The sequence below is a fragment of the Nymphaea colorata genome, chromosome 2 (genome assembly GCF_008831285.2).
Source record: "Nymphaea colorata isolate Beijing-Zhang1983 chromosome 2, ASM883128v2, whole genome shotgun sequence".
NCBI classification, from domain to species: Eukaryota; Viridiplantae; Streptophyta; class Magnoliopsida; order Nymphaeales; family Nymphaeaceae; genus Nymphaea; species Nymphaea colorata.
In genome coordinates this window covers 31810465-31830439 of record NC_045139.1, presented here as the reverse complement: position 1 = coordinate 31830439, position 19975 = coordinate 31810465, and the positions used below count along the sequence as shown (strand labels likewise).

General features: G+C 40.3%; 2 protein-coding genes and 3 non-coding genes across 5 annotated transcripts; 3 read left to right on the top strand and 2 right to left on the bottom strand.

Moving 5' to 3' along the window:
* Nucleotides 1-1261: 1261 nt before the first annotated feature.
* LOC116248845 (root phototropism protein 3) lies at nt 1262-4403 on the bottom strand. The gene is made up of 4 exons (XM_031621849.1): nt 3804-4403; nt 3623-3692; nt 2213-3496; nt 1262-2020 (listed from the first exon to the last, which is right to left on the bottom strand). The coding sequence occupies exons 1-4, from the start codon at nt 3923-3925 to the stop codon at nt 1463-1465; spliced, it is 2034 nt and encodes a 677-aa protein (XP_031477709.1). The 5' UTR covers nt 3926-4403; the 3' UTR covers nt 1262-1462.
* A 6807-nt stretch (nt 4404-11210) lies between these two features.
* On the top strand, nt 11211-11283 carry TRNAE-CUC (transfer RNA glutamic acid (anticodon CUC)). The gene has a single exon. It is a non-coding gene; the product is annotated as a tRNA-Glu (tRNA).
* Nucleotides 11284-12479: 1196 nt separating this feature from the next.
* Nucleotides 12480-12552, top strand: TRNAE-CUC (transfer RNA glutamic acid (anticodon CUC)). Its single transcript has one exon. It is a non-coding gene; the product is annotated as a tRNA-Glu (tRNA).
* A 1179-nt stretch (nt 12553-13731) lies between these two features.
* On the top strand, nt 13732-13804 carry TRNAE-CUC (transfer RNA glutamic acid (anticodon CUC)). Its single transcript has one exon. It is a non-coding gene; the product is annotated as a tRNA-Glu (tRNA).
* Nucleotides 13805-15076: 1272 nt separating this feature from the next.
* Nucleotides 15077-16866, bottom strand: LOC116246976 (protein SAR DEFICIENT 4). The gene is made up of 3 exons (XM_031618904.2): nt 16719-16866; nt 16481-16621; nt 15077-16357 (listed from the first exon to the last, which is right to left on the bottom strand). The coding sequence occupies exon 3, from the start codon at nt 16246-16248 to the stop codon at nt 15247-15249; it is 1002 nt and encodes a 333-aa protein (XP_031474764.1). The 5' UTR covers nt 16249-16357; nt 16481-16621; nt 16719-16866; the 3' UTR covers nt 15077-15246.
* Nucleotides 16867-19975: the final 3109 nt, after the last annotated feature.

Genomic DNA, 19975 nt, shown 5'->3' with positions numbered 1-19975 from the left:
GGAAGAGCAAATATAAAAAAAAAACATGAAGTTAATTACAAGGCTACTCCAGTGGCTATTCTAGGGTTAGAGCAACTACATAACCGATTCCGGTGCCATTATCGATATGTTAATGAACTAGGAAAACTCCGGTGCATTTTTTTAACATTATTAAAAAGTTAGACACATTTTGGTAATTACCTAAACGTGTAAGTGTGTTCCTGAAAATTTAGCCCTTTGCCTTGAAAATGTTTGGTGTCTTACAAGCAAAAGCTTCACCATGTTAACGGGTTGGGGAGAAGATAGAAAGTAAAGAAAGAAATAAAAATGAAAAAATGAAGTTTGGTCATTGTGGTGCTGCAAAGCAAGCAATTGTGGTCATGATATGTGTGTCATGTACTCTTTTTGGCTTGGAGGACACCTTATCACCTGGTCCACAATCTTGGCCTCTCATTGGCAACTTGTTAAGTGGCAGAGCCAAAAGAATTTATATTCAAATGAGCATTCCTATATATAACAGAGCAAATATTTTAAGAAGATGTCAAATATATATATATATATATATATATATATATATATATATATATATATATAGCTGGTGTGGGTCTACACCAGCTCATATGTGGCTCCGCCGTTACTAAACCTCCAACAGGGGGAAGTTTGGGAGCTAGCGGTGAAACCCTCTCCCCCTCTCTCTCACACACACGCGCGCGCATACAGACACACAAACACACCAAAAAAGAGTTCCAGATTTTTGGAAAATAAAATTGTTTGAGCTAACATGTTCATGACACAAACAAACATGTTGTACCACTGTCGGACAACATATCGAATGGGTAGAAAGGCAAACGTATTATGTGCGAATCACATGTTTGGATGGAAGAGAAGCCTTTTCCATTCCTAATTCCATCAAACGGTAGACAAATGCACTAGTCTATCCGCTGGGACTGGCCAAGAGTGTGGAGAATTGGGAGACTTAGTTCCCCCTACATATGGAACACAAACTTAATAGTGTTCTTGGGTCATTATATAATATATTAGTGTCCCTCAGCTAAAAATATATAGGTCTGCCATTGTTGCATGATATGAAACTTTGTTGGGCATTAACTATGCCACTTATCACTCAAAAAGAAGAAAACTTTTTGTATTTACTGACAGTTAGACACACGTTTTCCAAGTATTTAACCTTTTATAAAATTTATTTTTCATTAAAGCATGCTTAGATATCTCCCTATCTATCCCATGTAACTGCTGACAATGGGCCAACGGGTAGAGCAAGAGCTCACAAACGAAACCAGACTCGTAATTTTAAGATTCAATTCTGCAAAAAGAGGAACACGATTCGAAAAGAAGAAGGGGAAACATCCAAAGCCTAATTCTGTGAGCAGACTGCATTCAAATCGGAAGAAGAAGAAGAAGAAGATTAGGACGGAAGAAAAAGCAGCGGCTGCTAAAGAAGAGTGGGGTTACAGCAGGACATGAACTAGGATATGGAATTTCGCCACCTCCTTGGTTTCCGGGTTTGATCAACCTGAACAGGAGCCTGAGATGCATTATCAGGTCCATCAGCCGCTGAGGATTTGGCCAACTTACTCAGTTTTTTCCATCCACTAGTCCACGCCGAGGATGATGATCCTGACTGCTTGGGTTTCGCCATCTTCTCGAACTGCCTCTGGAGATTCTCCATGTCCGTTTGGAGCTCCATGTACTTGGCCTTCATGGTCTGCAGCTCAAACTTGAGGGTGTTGATGTCCTTCTTTGCTGTAGCCCACCCTTCCTGGAAGGACTGTGGTGTGCCCTCGAGCAGGGTCTTTCTGGTCGGCACCATGGGAGTATACTGAGGCTCCGGTCCTTCCTTCATGGAGTTGGCTGCCAGGGCATTGCTTATCTTGATCTGTTCTGAAAAGAGTACCTGAACCACCACCCTCAGCGGCAGCCGTTCATTTTGTGCGGCATGCATGCAGGCGTCAATGGAGAGCTTCTGGCAGTCCATCACCCGGCACAAACGCTTCCTTTCATGCTCTGTGAGCATTGGATGTGCCTGATCCAGAGGCAACAGAGTTCAGTTGTTGGTGGAGTCACCTATGGCAGCATTTTAAGAAAGAGAGGAAGATGGTGGTAGAGATAGTTGCAGAGATGTGGAGACTGTGAAAGAAGAAGAAGGCAAGACATGGTTGCAGATAGACTGCAACTGGATAGATGATTATAATAATTGATGGACAGAGAGGAATACCTTAAGGTAAGAGTCGATGGCTCTATACAATCCATCATCACAGCTCCTAGCGGATTCCGGCAAGGCCTCTGCTAGCACCTGAAACTTGGTTAAAGACAGGTTCTTGTCTCTGGACACCTCTGTTAGATAGCTATCCACCAGCCGAGCCACCCTCATCTTGGCACTGCTTCCGGCAGGGTGCGCCATGAGGGCACCCTCGTAGCCCACATGCTTCTCGCTGAAGGATTGGCTGTTGGGGCTGGATGGCTCTGTGTGCTCCTGAACAAGGAAGTGCTCGAGCAGCCTCTGAACCAGGTCCACATCATAAACTGTCTCCCCCTTGTTGTAGCAGGGGATGAGGAGGTCCGAGAGGCTGGCTTGCTCGAACTGCATCCCTACCCTCTTCTCCAACTCAGTGACCAGCGCCGGCGCCACCTTCAGGAGGTTGGCCATTCTGAGCAAGCGCAGCAAGAAGCTGCAGGGGACACTGTCCTTCTGCTGTGGAAATATGCTGATCAAGCTCTCCACAATCATTCGTTGCTCACGAGCCTGTCCAGTCATCCCATCTTCAGTGCTTCCGGCGACGATCATGTGCAGAGGTCCACCTTTCCAAGGGCTGTCTCTGTTATCTTCCTCTGCTGCTACTGCTGTTGCTCCTTCCTTTCCCAAATTAGGCAGCCATTTGGATGCGTAATGCATTATGGACGCACCAATTAGTTCAAATCTCATGCCTTTCACTTTTATGGCAGTGATCACCCGCACGAAATGGTCGATGCGGAGGATGGAGACGTCCTCAAACCACCAATCTGGCGGCACCAATTGGCTTCTGCTGGGGCTGGTTTCCTTCATCTCGCTCCATCTCGGGCTGGAGCTTTTCGATGACTTCCCTGTGTACGCCCATTTGATTCCTTTTGGATTTGCACATGCCTTCCAGGCTATCGACTCGCTGCATCTCCTGACGATCTGAAGGTTCTCTGCCCATGGCGACAGCTGCTCGCAGCTCTTGAGCACGATGATCGAGTCCCGCCACGAGGAGAGGACCACGTAGCTGAGGAAGGCTTCAGTCTTGAAGATGAGGTTGCCTTCTTCCAGGTCCTCTGTCATTTCCAGGTACTCTGCTGCACATCTGAGGCCGGAGATGTTACCGGCGGTGAGGTCGACGGCGATGCCGTAGCAGAATTTGGCCGCAAGCTCGAAAGCATTGGCGCCGCCGGGCAGGTCTTCCAAGTCAATTCGACCCAGTTCAGCATCCCTGCCCTCGTATATCAGCCTATTTATTCTTCCACTTCGAGAGATCAGGGGATACTGCTTGGTGGTGATGCAGATTTCCCGATTTGCAGCAACACAATAACACAGAAACTAATCACTCTCTCTCGTGATCAGAACCAGCAAGAAATTAAAGCAACTCCAGTGAAGATGGAACACACGTACCTTGTGAAGATGGAAGGTGACATCTCCCACCTGAACCAGCAAGTCACTCGGAATATCTGTGGCGACATACCTTACCAAATGGGCAAAATTCAAGAAAGATTGTGATTATAATCCTTTTTTGTAGTACAAAGATGAGGATAGAAGGTGATCAAAAGCTTGGAAAATAGAAAGAGTTTGGTACCAAGACTGGTCTCTCCTCTGAAACCCATCAATTCTCAGGCCATGCTTGGTTAAATTTAGTAGGCCGTTGCTGTACTCTTTGCCTCCCACACGCTCACCTTCTTCATACTCCCACAGTGACATGGACAGCAAGAAGTAGAAGCTTAATCTCTCACACCACTGATTATGGCGATGAAGGACAAAGGAAAACCAAAGGACGAACAGGACCAGAGGATTCAAGCGGTTCCAATCTTCTTGTAGAGATCCACTGGTTCATTCATTCACTCATATGAATAAGGGTGGGGAAAGGAGCACCTTCTCTGCAAAGCAAATAAAAGGCTAGAGCCTAGACGCAGAAAGCAGAAATGCTGCTCGAGAGAGGAAGGAACGGGCAAAGCCAGAATGAGGGGGTTGCAGGAAGAGATGGGCAGGGTGTAACACTGATGTGATGTGGATGAGGGAGCACATGGGCTGCTGGCTTTCCGTGGCTCAGAGTGGATCATGCTGTGGGGGCGAGGAGCCATCCTTGACGTAGACTCGTGGTTCTTCAGGCTTCACATGGGTGGGGCAGTCGCCCCTCCATGAGAATGTTCCCCGGGCTTCAACCTTGCTTTGTCGGCGTCGATGCTTTGGGATCTCCCCTCTCTCTCTCGCAGTAGTATTTGTGACTAGCGAGTGGTCGTTGTTGAAGCCACGTTCACAGCTCAGAAGCTCGCAAATTTCTTGCTGCCTTCAAGGCAGCCCCATGTGATCGGCTAGCAGGGAAGACGACAGTTTTCGTTTAAAGGCTTGCACTTTGGTCATATCTTAGAAAGCGCCATGCATTTCTCTTTGATTTTTTCTCTTCTTTTAGCAGCTGAATTTTTTATACAAGTTGCATTCCATCATTAAATTGGAAAGTGGAAAAGGAATACTTTGTCATTTTGATTCAATGTCCGACGAAATGGTAAAAAAAAATGATTAATTTACCAGATAGTTGGCAGGAAAACAAAGATGTAAGATCAGTTTTTTAGATTAATGAGCTTCTGCAGCCGGGGAAACCATGCTTCAGCAGAGCTTGTGATAGCAAACTGCCCCACCACATCAACGAAGGAAGGTGGGGTACAATGGTCATGGCTACCTGAAGATGTGCAGGCAAACAGAAAGGAGAACGGGCCCATCTGCAAAATGGAAACGGAAGAAGGAAATTGTGGGCGCAGATGATGCTGGAACGGTGAGCTTGAGATGGATGAGGAAGGTTTCCCTTGCTTGAAAGTGAGGAAGGTGTGGTAGAGACCCCAAAACTGTGGTTCTAAATCTTCTGATATTGGATTTGGGGAGTACATGGGTGAACCTCTTTGAGAGTTCAAGGCATCAAATGAAGACTGGGGAGTCTGATGAAAACCAGAGTTTCCGTTGTTGGGGAAGAGAATGTTTCTGGTTAGACTGGCTTCTGAAGAAGAACTGAAGATAACCATCCATAAAAGCAGCTGGAGAGTCGACGGCTGGAAAGCTTCTGATTGCTAGTCGATGGCTTCCAATCATGGTGTCTCCAAATTGATGACTCAATGAGCGCGTTATGTGGGTTAATGTTGAAAATGATGGTTGCCATTTTTATCTCCCACCCGTTGAATCATTAACGTTGAGAGGAACGTTGGACGAGCGTTGGAGAATGATCTCCTTGGAAATTTCCATACTGCCATGATGACCTTCCTGTTGCCTTGTAAAGAGCCTTTGCTCTCCTTGTTCCTTTTGTTCCTTAATGGGATTGGAACATTATATTATGTATTGTTTTCTATGCACAACACAATGAAGAAAATCACACGAGGGGTGTGAAGCTGTTTCTCGTGAACGTAGGTCTGATTGACCGAACCACGTAAACTTGTGTGTTCTTTTATTATTTGATCTATTTTCTACATGGTATCAGAGCGGGTACTCTAAGTTGGTGTTTCTCCATGGCTGCAACAAACGTGGCGTCAGATTTTTCGATTGAACGAATACTCGTTCAAGAACAGGTACCAAGTTCAAAAATCACCTCTATTTTGCTAGATGGAAGAAATTATCTCTCTTGGTTGAAATCTGTTTCCTTATATCTTAGCGGTAGATCAAAACTCAGATATGTTGATGGAGAAATTACTAAACCAGAAATTCATGATGCTAAGTGTAAGGAATGAAAATCGGTCAATGATATGGTTATGTCGTGGCTTTTAAATTCTATGGAATCAAAAATTGCTGAAAATTTTATGCATGCTACTACTGCCCGTGACATATGGATTAATGCCCAAAAATTGTTTGGTGAACAAAATAATGTGGCTCGGATGTATCAATTGTTTTGCTTGATCCATAGTCTAAAGAAAGATGATCTTTGCATTGCTGATTACTATGGTAAAATGAGACGTCTATGGGATGAATATGACCTATGTACCATGACTTACTAGGATAATGCTCCATCAAAAAGGCTTAGAGAACATGAAAAAGCCTTTCAACTTCTTGCTGGTCTTGGAAATGACTTTGAGCATTTCCGAAGTCAAATTCTTATCTCGCTGGAATTACCCTCAGTCAACAATATCTTATCTATGCTTATGAGAGAAGAAACTCGTAGACCTGTCATGAACTCAGATCAACACAAGCCACAAGCTATTCCATCACTTGATGGTTCAGATAAGGCAGCATATACTACTACCAATACCACTGCCTTTGCTGACACCATGGGAAAGAAAGACAACCACAGTTTCCTTGAAAATAAACCAAGAAACCAAAATCTCAGCAAGTTTACCTGTACCTATTGTAAGAAGGACGGATATACCCATGAGAGGTGCTGGATATTGCACGGGAAGCCAGACCAACCTTTGATTCGTCGATCAAATGAGCCTACTGCAACAGCCCATTCCGCTGCTACAAAAAATGTTGACGTGGCTGCTCAGTTGAAAACTATTACAGAACTTCTACAAAATGTCTACAAACAAAAGGAAACAACTGTTATGGTGGCCAGCTAGTGCAAATACTTCAGGTATGTTTTCTACTCACCTTGATTGGATTATTGACTCTTGAGCAACTGAACACATGTGCACCTTAGTTATAGATCAATCAAATATTAAACGTGCACATGGAAATGACTATGTGATTATTGCGGATGGATCAAAGGTAAAAGTAGAGGGTATTAGTAATGTTCATCTTCTTGATTGTGAACAAAATATTAATGCTCTAGTAGTTTCTAGTCTATCTACAAATTTATTATCCGTTTCTAGGCTCACTAGGGAATTGAACTGTGATGTTATATTCTCACCTCATGATGTGGTTTTTTAGGACAGATTGTCGAAGAAGATGATTGGTAAAGGAAGATTAGCTAAAGGTTTATATGTATTGGAACAAGAAAGCAAAGCCATGGTTGGTAGACTTGATTGCTCATTGTGGCACAAAAGATTGGGCCACCCTTCTAGCTACAAACTGAATTGTTTATTTCCTACATATTATTATGATTGTCAAACATGTGATGTGTGTCGCTATGCTAAAATGAGTAGACTTCCCTTTCCAAAGTCTGATACTAATATTGAAAATTCCTTTGATTTGGTTCACTCTTACGTGTGAGGTCCGGCTCCCGTGGTTTCATATTCTGGTTTTCGGTATTATGTCACATTTATAGACGATTTCTCAAAGGTTACATGGATTTATTTGCTCAAATCTAAAGATGAAGTTTTCGATAAATTTCAAACGTTTTATAATATGGTGAAAAATAAATATGAAAAACAAATCAAAGTATTAAGGACTGATAATGGTACTGAATATAAAAATTTTAAATTTGAGTTTTTTGAAAAATCACTTGTGTGGGCACTCCTCAACAAAACGGAGTTGCCGAAAGGAAAAATCGGCATCTTCTTGAAGTTACTCATGCTTTATTATTTCAAATGAATGTCCTAAGATTTATTGGAGTGATGCCATCATGAATGCTTGTTATATTATTAACTGATTACCTAGCAAAAATCTTCAGGATCGTGCGCCCCTTGAAATTTTGAAGGGACATAAGCTCAATTTAAACCACATGCGAACCTTTGGATGTGTTGCTTTTGTTTCTAGGCAGCGACAAAACATAGATAAACTTAGTAGTCGTGCTCTTAAATGTATTTTTCTAGGGTATTCTATCTCACAAAAGGGATACCGTTGCTATAGTATAGAAGAAAAACGACTTTTTATCTCCAAAGATGTTGTGTTTGATGAAAACACACCTTACTTTCATCACTCAATACCAGAAAATCGTATTATGAAAGAAAATTTTCCTCCTCCATCTAACGTTCTTGATGAGACTTGCCTTCAGGGGGAGATCGTGCTACCAACTATGGATCCTTACAATGAGTTTACAGTCATTAGAAGAATCCAAAATTCACCAGATGGATTCCAAGAGGCCAATACTGAAATTGCTGCTCCAGTCCATCATAATGATACCCAAACCACTATAGTGGCTGCCAGCGAAAATGACACCCAAATCACTATGAGAAGATCAGAGCGACAAGTCAAGCCATCTACTCGGTTATCAGATTATGTCACTTATACTTCTACAAGCTATCCTATCGAACATCATATTGGATACGAGAAGATTAACCACATGTATAGAGCATATATATCAAGAGTCTCTAATTGTTCAGAGCCAACTACATATGAAGAAGCCAAAAGAGACTCGATGTGGTTAAAAGCCATGGATAAAGAACTTAGTGCCTTACATCAAAACAAAACTTGGGATATTGTTACGCTACCTCCAGGAAAAAAGGTTGTTGGGTGTCGTTGGGTGTTTAAAATAAAATACAAAAGTGATGGGAGTATTGAAAGATATAAGGCCAGACTTGTCGCAAAAGGGTATACACAGACTCAAGGCTTAGATTATGAAGAGACCTTTGCGCCTGTGGCAAAGATGAATACAATAAGGGTGATATTATCAGTTGCATGCAATTATAATTGGCCCTTATATCAACTTGATGTTAAAAACACTTTTTTGCAAGGAGATTTGAAAGAGGAAGTGTACATGAATCTTCCTCCCAGACATCCTCAACAAGCTAAGAAAAAATTGGTGTGCAAGCTTCACAAGGCAATCTATGGCTTGAAACAATCTCCAAGGGCATGACACTATTGGTTGAGTAATTTCTTAGAAGAACATGGTTTCGTAAGAAGCAATACTGATAACTCTCTATTTATCAAACGAAAGGATGGTAATCTGGTTATCGTACTTGTATATGTGGATGACATTATTGTGACAGAGACTGATAAAGAAAAGATCATGAGAACTAAAGAACTGCTTCGCAATGTTTTTGACATAAAGGATCTGGGAAAGCTTCGTTATTTTTTAGGCATTGAAATTGCTCACTCAAGCAAGGGTCTATTGTTCTCTCAAAGAAGATATACCTTAGACTTGCTTAAGGAAGTCAGAAAACTTGATTGCAAGCCAGTACAAACACCAATTGAAGTTGGACAAAAGGTTGAAATTACTCATGATGATCCAGTCTGTAACAAGGAACCCATAGAACATCATTGGAAAATTATTCATCGCATTCTGCAATACTTAAAAGGAACTCCAGGACAAGGCATATGGTACAAAAGGAATGGTCATCATCAAATTCAAGGATTCACCGACGCAGATTGGGCAGGGAGTTCAGACAGAAAATCTACAACTGGCTACTGTGTGTTTGTTGGAGGAAATAGTGTGTCTTGGAAAAGCAAAAAACAGAGTGTTGTGTCCAGATCTAGTGCTGAAGCAGAATATCGAGCTATGGCTACAACAGCTAGTGAACTTACATGGATTAAAACTCTTATATCAGAAATTGGGCTACAAGTTCATCTTCCTATGCCTTTGCACTGTGATAATCAGACTGCTATTCATATTTCAACAAATTTAGTTTTTCATGAAAGAACCAAACATATAGAAATAGATTGTCACTATGTTCGTGAGAAAGCACAAAAAGGCGAAATATCTACCCCCTACATGAAGTTCAGAACAGCTGGCCGACGGACTCACTAAGGGCTTGACTCGAGAGTTACATCAGAAAATATTGAGCAAGTGGGGATGTATGAATATCTACACCCCACTTGAGGGGGAGTGTTGAAAATGATGGTTGCCATTTTTATCTCCCACCCATTGAATCATTAACGCTGAGAGGAACGTTGGACGAGCGTTGGAGAATGATCTCCTTTGGAAATTTCCATGCTGCCATGATGAGCTTCCTTATTGCTAATGTTGCCTTGTAAAGAGCCTTTGCTCTCCTCGTTCCTTTTGTTCCTTAATGGGATTGGAACATTATATTATGTATTGTTTTCTATGCACAACACAATGAAGAAAATCACACGAGGGTGTGAAGCTGTTTCTCGTGGACGTAGGTCCGATTGACCGAACCACGTAAACTTATGTGTTCTTCTATTATTTGATCTATTTTCTACACTTAAGCTTCTAGAACTAACACCAGATGTTGAGCAGAGTAGGACAAGAAACCAATTCATCTGGTGTTTTCTGAAAGTTGGAGAAAGTGACACGAGGGTTGGGGGCGCGGGTTTAATTTCCCTGCCGTCCGTCTCCCTCTCTCTCGCGTTTCTGCTTCTTTCTCTCCGATCATCACCGGCGGCAGCTCAACTTTCCGGCGACTGCAGCTTTTCTCTCCAGTCGACGCATTCCACAAGTCTTCCACTTCTTTCTCTCATGCGAAGGAGCTCATTTCCCTTGACTCGTAACATTAAACCTGATCCAGCCACGGCTTACTCCCACGCAGAAGGCGACCACCCCAAATGCATTTTCCGGCGAATTGCTTAATACCATTGAGCGAACGTGTTTCTGAACATATATTATCATCAGATTAGGGACAAAAACTAAATCGTTTAAATATGATGTTTAAATTGTTTTTTTTTTTTTTGCAATCTAACGTTACCCATAGGATAATGCAAAAGATATATGAAGTTGATTTTTTTTATTTTAATAGTGTTTTTATAATAAGAAAAAATATAGGTGTCTCATAACATAACATAAATTTTGATAATAAAAAAAATCTATGCTCTTCACGAAACCAATTTGAATCAAAGCATGTTTTATATAAGAATAGTTTTCATCAATATAATGAAATATTTTTATTCAAAATAAATTTTTAGCTAAAAAAAATAAATGATATTCTTTTGTCCCTGATCTAACGGTCCAGTTTCTATCAGTTTATCAACTCATATTTGAGTGGTGGTATTTTTATTTTATGTTACTAAAATAACTCCAAAAAGTTTTTTTTTTTTTTGCTGAAAACTGTGACCAAGCAATTGACCATCACAAAATATATCTTGTGTTACTTTTATTGGCTCACAATAAAAACATAACTACTATAATAGCACGATGATTTCAATTGAACTATATATATATATTCCAAAGAGCGAGGAAATGGATAATTGTCTACCTAATCAATCTTTTAGCCTTGAGAGATAAGACTGTCATCAATCCGTTGTAGTCTAGTTGGTTAGGATACTCGGCTCTCACCCGAGAGACCCGGGTTCGAGTCCCGGCAACGGAAATTTTTTGTATTTCTTTTTCGGTTTGCTTTTCTCTCACCAGGAAGAGACCTCCCCGGAAAACTGTTGTAAATTTTTAGTGCTGGTTTGCCTGTATAAATTACTGGCTGATTTTTCTAACCTCTCGTGATTCTTTTTTCCTCTGTCCCTCTAACAACAAACACATGCAAAAGTTCCAAATAGATCTTGATTGCGTCTACCTCTGTTCAATGTGGTGAAACTTTTCCCTGATAACGAAGAAATCATAGTTCTTGGGGGCATTTCATGATACTTCAAAAAAATTCTACTCAACAAGTGAAATTTCACCTTTTGGCAGATTTCCAAATCAAACACGGTGACCTTTCACCCATTTCAATACAGTGTCTAGTCGAACAGGTAAGCTATCGTTAAGATTCATACTTTATTAAATGTTTAAGCATCAACCAATGTGCATATGAATTCCTTGATTGGACCTGTTCGATTTTAGATCTCAGATCCAGCCATGATGAGCAGGATCCAAATTTAATAACATAAGCAGTTAACAAACTATTTCCCACTTCATGGGAAGCGGGGATAACTGAAAAAATAAGTAAAAGAAAAGAAAGCCAAGAATGAGATGAAATTATCGGTGCAAGGATGATCTCTGATTGTGTACAAGTGTTTTATAAATCTATCCCGAAAGATTGAGGTAGATTCTTTATGATAGATTTGTGAAATATTCGTCCTAATAATATTTCATGAATCTATTCAATTGAGATATATTCATAAAACAACGTCAGAGTGTTCTATCTACCAAACGATGAGCAATTTGGTAATGGTAACAAGATTACGCAAACCTTGTTCCAACCTTTGGAGCAAATTCATAGAAAAGTAAAAAAAAAAAAAAAATATTTCTATTGTCTGATGGTCCATACAATATGCATAATGTTTGACAATCAAATTGGTTTGGAGTATGTATACGATATCTCCACCTATGAATCCAGTTTCATCATGCGATTATTAATTTGGAATTGGGGAGCCTGGTTCTAGACCCAGGAGGGTCCGAGCCCAGAGTCAGACCCGAGAACAATAGGGCACTTACGAATTCAAAATTTGGTTCCGGATGGTAAGTCTACAAAGAGGGTAGATGCCCCACTGCGTCCAAAATATAGCCATATGGCCACAGCATAACTTTTTAGTAACAAGTAAAAAAAGGCACAGAGGGAGATCCAAACATCAATCCGTTGTAGTCTAGTTGGTTAGGATACTCGGCTCTCACCCGAGAGACCCGGGTTCGAGTCCCGGCAACGGAATTCTTTTTTTTTTTTTCATTTCTTTTTTCACAATATAAGGTGCTTTTGGGAAAGAGATTTGACAACCTTCTTGATGACGCTTTGGAAACCTCATCAAAAGTCCATATTGCTTTTCGTGATTGTTCGTTAAGGTTAAGACTTTGACATGACAAAGCCAGATTCAAATTTTATTATGAAGCAATCTGCTGAATTCGAATCTTAATATATATATATATATATATATCCAAAACCTATTGTAGTAGCCATGCAAGGACAACCGTAAGGGACTAACCACACTGTCCAATCCTTTCAAGGCAAAAGCCAATCCTAATTTCATTGATCCAAACCAGCAAAAAACTGGTAAGAATATTGCTTAATAAATATATATAAATATATATATATATATATTTATACATCTAGGATTTTTTGGCTGAGGGGTGCCTGAGTCATCGACATAGCTTCAATCTCATGGGCCACGGAGCGTGCCAGCCTACATGTATCTCCGCTATTGCTTCTTGAGTACCAACCAAGATGGTAATGGAACCAGGTCATGATGGAATGGCTTCGAGTCCGGGGTTTGAACTTAGAAGGGTTAGAATCAAGAACAGTCGTTGCATTTTAGGGATGGTACATTTTCTGTTCTTGAGAATGCCAAGATGAAATTTCTCCTTTTGTTGTCTCTAGAAATGATTTGTTGAGATATGTAAATACCTTTTTAAAGGGTGTTTAATAAGAACATTATTCTTGGAATGCATATTCCAAGTATCCATGTTCTATAAACATTATGGTCTTATTCAATAAAACATGATGCGATTACAATTTTTTCTTTTTGTTCTAAATTGAATAATCAAACATTGGACTAAATTACTCCATGTTTTTGAGAACAAGATCATGGTGTTCTTAAAATATGTCACTGATTCAGGCGATACAAATTGTTTGAAGTGGTCTGCTCGGATTTGTGGACCCTATCGTGCCGCGATCATATGCACAACTTCGAGAGTTACTTGTATATTTTAGGAATATAAATGTATGTTATAAGAACACAATGTTTAGGCCTACTAATGCAAACCCAATCCTCAATGAGTATTTCTTTTGTTAAATTGGGCCACCTGCCTACCCTCTTTGAAAGAGGTTCGGATGTGGAACATAACTAGAACTTTAGACAATGATAAGTATTGCAACACATTCTTCCAACAACAATCCGTTGTAGTCTAGTTGGTTAGGATACTCGGCTCTCACCCGAGAGACCCGGGTTCGAGTCCCGGCAACGGAATTTTTATCCTTTTCGAAAAATTGTTCCTGAAAGTGAAGAAAACCTGCTTCTGGTTGCGTTGAAGAAAATTTGAGAATCACTTGTGGAAGCTGGGAATCGGTGAAAGCTCGTGTACAATTATCTTTGGATCAGAATGTCTCAGATTCTCAGTGAGATTTGTCAATCAAACCGTAATGGACCTGCATGATTTGATTTTTTATATATATTGGTGCCCTTTGAAAGTCTCAAATCCTCCACCACTGAGTCTTTCTTGTGACAATCGAACAATTTGATTTAAATTACACTGTTTATTTTTAGTCGTCTTATACAACCTCTAGACCAACCAGAGAGAGCAAGATAGCTGTTTTTTGAATGAACGAAGAAATGCTGGAAGTGAGAGGAACGGATAAAGGTTCTGCCAGTTGAGTGCTTCTTAAAAGTTAAAACCATGTTTTTCTTTTTCGTAAACTAAAAATTGCAGGTTCAATTGTGAGCGAAATCAATCATGCAAGGGAAACCACAGATTTAACGCTTCTTTACCTGAACTCGACTTAACTGAAGTTGATCTCTTCCCATCAAATTTCACCTGTTTACCGCTTTCAAGCCAAACATGTGGTTTAGTGTTTCATGGATGTTACATTTCCTGCTAAACGTCACCTTGCTTTCAACAGATAGAAACCAAAACTCTGTGATTAGGCAACCGTATCTTTCGCACCATCATATTTGTATTTCAAGATAGTGATTTACTTCCACCTTCACATGCGAAGAATTAAGTTTTCATTTTCTTCTGGTTCCTTACAGATCTTCATTCGCTGCCTACTTTGTTTTCTTGAAAGGTTTCAGGACCAGGAAGATTTTCCATGGCGGATTCTTGTTCCATTAACAGTAGGAGCAGGACCTCTGCGCACTTGGTTGATGGGTTACTCGGGAAGTCCCATGATTCAACTGCTTTGCAAGTGGGAAGCCACCCGTAACACTGGCTATTTTCAAGCCATTGCTTGCGGACTTCAAGCAAAAAATTTTATTTCTTCAATAGAAGTGAATGGTGTGTGTATCCAGGACGAAGGGGAAGTCTTGCACATTGGAAACAGAATTCTTCCAAGAGCTCCTTGGCGTGGTTGGGGGTGAAGGAGGTCCTCTGCAAGACTCTCTTTCGAGGCCTCTTGTCTGTGATGACGAAAATACATTTTTTTATTCAGCTCTACCACTAATGTTGAAATCAAAGAGAACTTTTTCTTTTGACGGGGATCTCAATGGAAAAAAACAGTAGAAGAAAGTATTTAACATGCAGAATGGTACATTAAATTTTCGAGTTATATCTTTTATTTAATCAAATTATCAAAACATCTTAACACAGTGATGATTCACAACAATCATCACAACACAAGGACACCAATATCTAAACAGAGGAAGCAACTTAAGAAATAATTTAAAGCAGACAGAGGACTGATACCAACTGAGCTTTAAAGATGGCTCTCATAGATGAGTTGGGCAGCCAGGAGATCAACCACAGCAGAACCAACAGACTTGAAGACCGTAATCTGATCACTACAGCTCCTTCCAATCTTCTCTCCCTTGATCAATTCAGGCAGTGTCGCAACAACATCACCAGGCGAAATCACTCCCCTATCAAACGCTCCCACAAGCTCCCCAGCTTCTGCAAACGCAGCCTCACAGTCAACAAACACCCTGCCTCTTGCAATAGCTTCATCGTCGCATTCCTTCATGGATGGAGTGAAAGACCCAACCAAGTCCAGATGCACTCCATTCTTGAGCTTCTGGCCCTCAACAACAGGCACTTCAGAGCTTGTAGCGCAGCTGACCACATCTCCTTCTCCAATAATGTCACCCAAGGAAGCACCATGCACAAACTGAACCCCATTAACTTCCTCCTGCAACTTCTTTACCAAAGATATGGCCTTCTCAGCTGTTCTATTCCAGATGAACACCTTCTTCAGACTAGGCCTCACCGTGAGGTGAGCTCTGATTAAATGAGTAGCGAGGGCGCCTGCTCCGACCATCACGAGAACTCCTGCGTCCTCCCTCGCCAACTTTCGAGCAGCCAGCGCCGACACACAGGACGTCCTCCAAAGGGTCATTTCTGTGCCATCGATGCATGACAAAGGCCTTCCGATAGCTGAATCAAAGAGAAGGTACGAAGCGTTGATCCCCGGCAAGTTCCGGGCAGAATTCTGCGGGAAAGACGTGACAATTTTGACGCCCAGGTATGGGAACACCGAAGTGGAAGGCCATGAGGGCATGAGCAGAAGCGTAGAGGACGAATCTATGGAGAACTGCTGGCGATGGGGACATCGAACTAGCTCTGTAGCCGATGGAAGAGATGCTTGGAAGTGATCAAGGAGGGCAGCGTAAGATAGTTTTGATCGAATTCCAGCCGAATCAATTACGAAAAACTCTCTGCTCCTTTTGGGGACATTTTCCTTGTTCGTATCCATTGACGCCATTGTGGTAGACGAATCACTCGAGACTTGAGGGTATGTCTGGTATCAAAAGATCTGATAGCAAGATTAAAGGATTCAGGAAAAATGTTTCCAGTTCTTCACATTCCGACATCTGCGCCATAAATCATATTGTTAGTTCGAGTACCCAGGTTACCAAAGAATTCAGAATCGACGAAAATTCATGAAACGACTACAAGAAACACAAAAATCAAACGCGTTTACAGTTAAAACTTGCCATGTTCCTAAACTCGACGACCAACCATGAGAAGTTATTAATAGCATTCAATGCTTTCTGCCCAGCAAGCAGAAACTGCGAAATTTTTCCGGAATGTCAGCCAAGCAAGACTGCAATGGTCGAAGGAAAATCTGCAATCCCCTGAAACAAATGCATCAATGAAGACAAGCAGCTGCAGTGGAAAAATTCCGAGTGCTCGTCACTTTCAATCGAGAAAAGGGAGCAACTCAGGAAATACCTATTCAACAATCCGCAGATTGACTGAGCGCCGTCGATTCCAACCTCCCGCCTCTCGTGCTTCCCCATTTTTTTAGGGCCTCCTTTTGGCTTTTTCTCTAGTTCCCATCTTCTTTTGTGGAGTGGGCGCAACCACCGGCCGGGAGGGCACATCAGCCATAGAAGTTAACCAAAACATTTAAAGGAGAAATTCTCTATTCATTGAGTCAACCGATACGAGACTGTATCGGCGATTCAGCTAATATATTCACCATATCGGCTAAAATGAACCGATACGTACCGATATTAATGCTAATAAATTTTTCATTTTTTATTATTAATGCTAATAAAAAAGATAATGGTTATCGATTTTCTGCCCCAGGCAGTCCATTTTGGCACTTTAAGTTCTGGAGTGGACCTGAGTCAAGTCAACGGAAGGAGGACTTTTGGGTTCGTAAGTCAATGTAGGAAGCTAGACTCAATTAAGACACTAAGTCCGGTCCGCTCATAGAGTCGCACAAAACAACCATAGATTCAATTAAAAATCATGTACTAGAAATAACCTTCTAAGTATGACACGGCAAGGTGGTCCACCTTCAATTCAAGCACAGATCTTAGAACTGTCCTCTTCCTGTATTTTCCATGTTATACACAGGACTTGCTCCTTAACTTTGTTCTCACTTGAATATGTTTACATTTAATTTGCAGTAACCTTCTCGAGCTTTAAGCAGGTAAAAGAAACAAAAAAATAGCATTAATGCTTCTTTTTAAGTAATTGCTAGATCTAAAAATGGTTTAAGATGTCTGTAGAAGAATGTTTTAGATAATTTGGCCCCCAGCTTCAAGGGGCATAGCGCAACAACGCGGCCCACATTCAAAGGGTTTGAAGTTTAAATCTCATGGTCATTGTCTGTGTTCTGGTGTGTTGCTCCTTTGAGTTGCAAACGATAGCAAACTCAACAGTCGAGTTAAGGAATGTATCATTGGTCTACCCAAACCCCAAAACAAGTCAAAACCCTGAAAGAAAATAGATATAGCCTTGGAGGTTTTAGGTTGAATGTTAAGAAAAAATTGTTGGTCCCCAAATGGAGGTGCATTAAATTGTTAAGGCCCTTCAAACTTCTATATTTTCAACATATATGTAATCGAATTTAATTCACACAATTTAATTCACCTTTGAAGGACATTTTAGACTCAAGAAATAGTTCAACTTACATATTTGCAACTTAATATCTGTATGATCTCCTTAAAACCCATGGTATAAATGATTTTCATCATAAGATGGTATATAAGGGTTTGGTAACTACATGTTTTCACTAGAACACACACATACACATACACATATATATATGTGGAGAGAGAGAGAGAGGGAGAGAATTAATTTGATATTATGGAAAAAAATCATTTACATGAAAAAATTATACAAAACTAAGTGATAATTTCAGTTACATCGTCCGAGAAAATGTGAATGACACCGGCATCACTAAAAGAGCTGAAATACTTTGAACAAAAAGTTGCATGATATGGCCCTTCCTGGATACAAGAATATGATGGGAGACTAAAATAGCTTTTTATTGCTTTCCATTAACAAAAAGATGAGGAACAATCTTGCATAAGCAAGAAATAATAAGGATACAAAAAAAGCATGAATAACAAATCACTCAACGAGTTGTGAGACATTGTGATAATACAACTAACTTAACAGTTACTTTCTACATCAAGAAGACAAGGCTGAAAGATATTGAATGACATTGCCCATTAACTAGTTTCAGATTAAAGGCACTCAACAAGAAGCCATTAACTAGATGCCGCCCTTTTCACATCCAATTAACTGAAATGCATGCTACAACCAATGAGGTGCAGTTTCATTTACTTTGATGAACTTATTCATGATAATAAAATGACCAAAAGTTCCTGAACATCCAGCATTACCATTAGTTGGTTTGTCTATGAAAACAAAACAAAAAACCGCAGTGAAAGGCATTAGACAAAACCAAGAACAGCTTGAAAGAAGATCAAAGAAGGTTTTAGAAACCTTTCCGACCCCAAGGCTGAAAGCTTTAAAAGACGTCCAGCGGAGCGATCAAAGAGAAGGAGCGATGCATTTTCAGCAACGAAATGGCAACCTTGTTCAACTCTGTATCTACCCAGCAACACATGGTCTTTAGCAGCATGGGAGAGTGGATCCTGAATAATAGAAAAGAAGAAGAGACGAGGGAGACGAAGATGAAGCAATATTCAACCAATTCGCTTCTATAAGGCTTGACGAGTTTTAATCGTTTTTGGATTAACCCTAGATTCAACAACACTGTGAGCTTTTATACCAACCTCATAGGTTTTTCGGTTTCCCAGCTAAGGGTTATTATCTGTGAGAGATTGACAGAATATTAAAGGTAATATCAATCAAAGTCTTAATTGATGAAATTTTTCTTTGTTTAGAAATCAATTTTCCAGTTCAATCTCGTAACTGCAAGTGAGCCCTCTAACAGTTACCAGATGAAGGATAGGGCTTAGGGCCTTATCCAACATCTCCCACTTGGCCATAAGACTGCCAATTTACTTTCATTATGTGTGGGTTTCCTTGATGTTTAGTTACATGTTTTTTCATATTAGTTTTTTCATCGTAACTTGAATTTTATTCAACGTTTGTAGTGAGGTTTCATTTCAATGATTTTTCATCGCAACCTTTCAAATATATCTTAGCCACATACAAACTACATGCTTGGTAAACAAGTTTTTAGTTATTCCCTTAAGAGATTTGCTACCATGTCATTTGTATGCATATATTCAACTGAGATTTCATCTTTCTCAATAATTTCATGCACATAACATTTCTCGAAATTATTTATATTTATATCGGGTATTATACCTTGTTGTGCTAGACTCTTATCTTGTTTATGCTTACATGACTTAATCTTTCATGCTATAAGTTTGTACCCACATCACAATCAATATAAACAAAACTAGAAGTTTTATTCATTAATAGTTTGAACATACTATATGCTTTTACATATCTTCCATCAAACATGGTCCTTCCATGTTTTTCCACTATAACTTTCTCTGAAACAAAACGAACTTCAAAACCTTTCTCAGTCAAAGCAGGGACAAACAGTAGGTTCCTTCTCATAAAGGGGACATACAATACTTCAGTAAGAATGACACTGGTGCCCCAACATTTAGTCGATATGACCCGACTCCATAATGTCACGACATGAGTTATGAGTTATTACCCATATAGACCTTTTGCATTCCCGTACTCATGTCTTCAATATGAATCAT

What these genes read in the sequence shown, in the direction of transcription:
- LOC116248845 (XM_031621849.1), bottom strand. Translation starts at nt 3,925, where the DNA reads ATGTCACTGTGGGAGTATGAAGAAGGTGAGCGTGTGGGAGGCAAAGAG. An exon ending in CAGAGGAGAGACCAGTCTTG is followed by an intron (nt 3,693 to 3,803) that starts GTACCAAACTCT and finishes CCATTTGGTAAG; the next exon opens with GTATGTCGCCACAGATATTC. An exon ending in CCATCGACTCTTACCTTAAG is followed by an intron (nt 2,021 to 2,212) that starts GTATTCCTCTCT and finishes CCTCTGGATCAG; the next exon opens with GCACATCCAATGCTCACAGA.
- LOC116246976 (XM_031618904.2), bottom strand. Translation starts at nt 16,248, where the DNA reads ATGGCGTCAATGGATACGAACAAGGAAAATGTCCCCAAAAGGAGCAGA.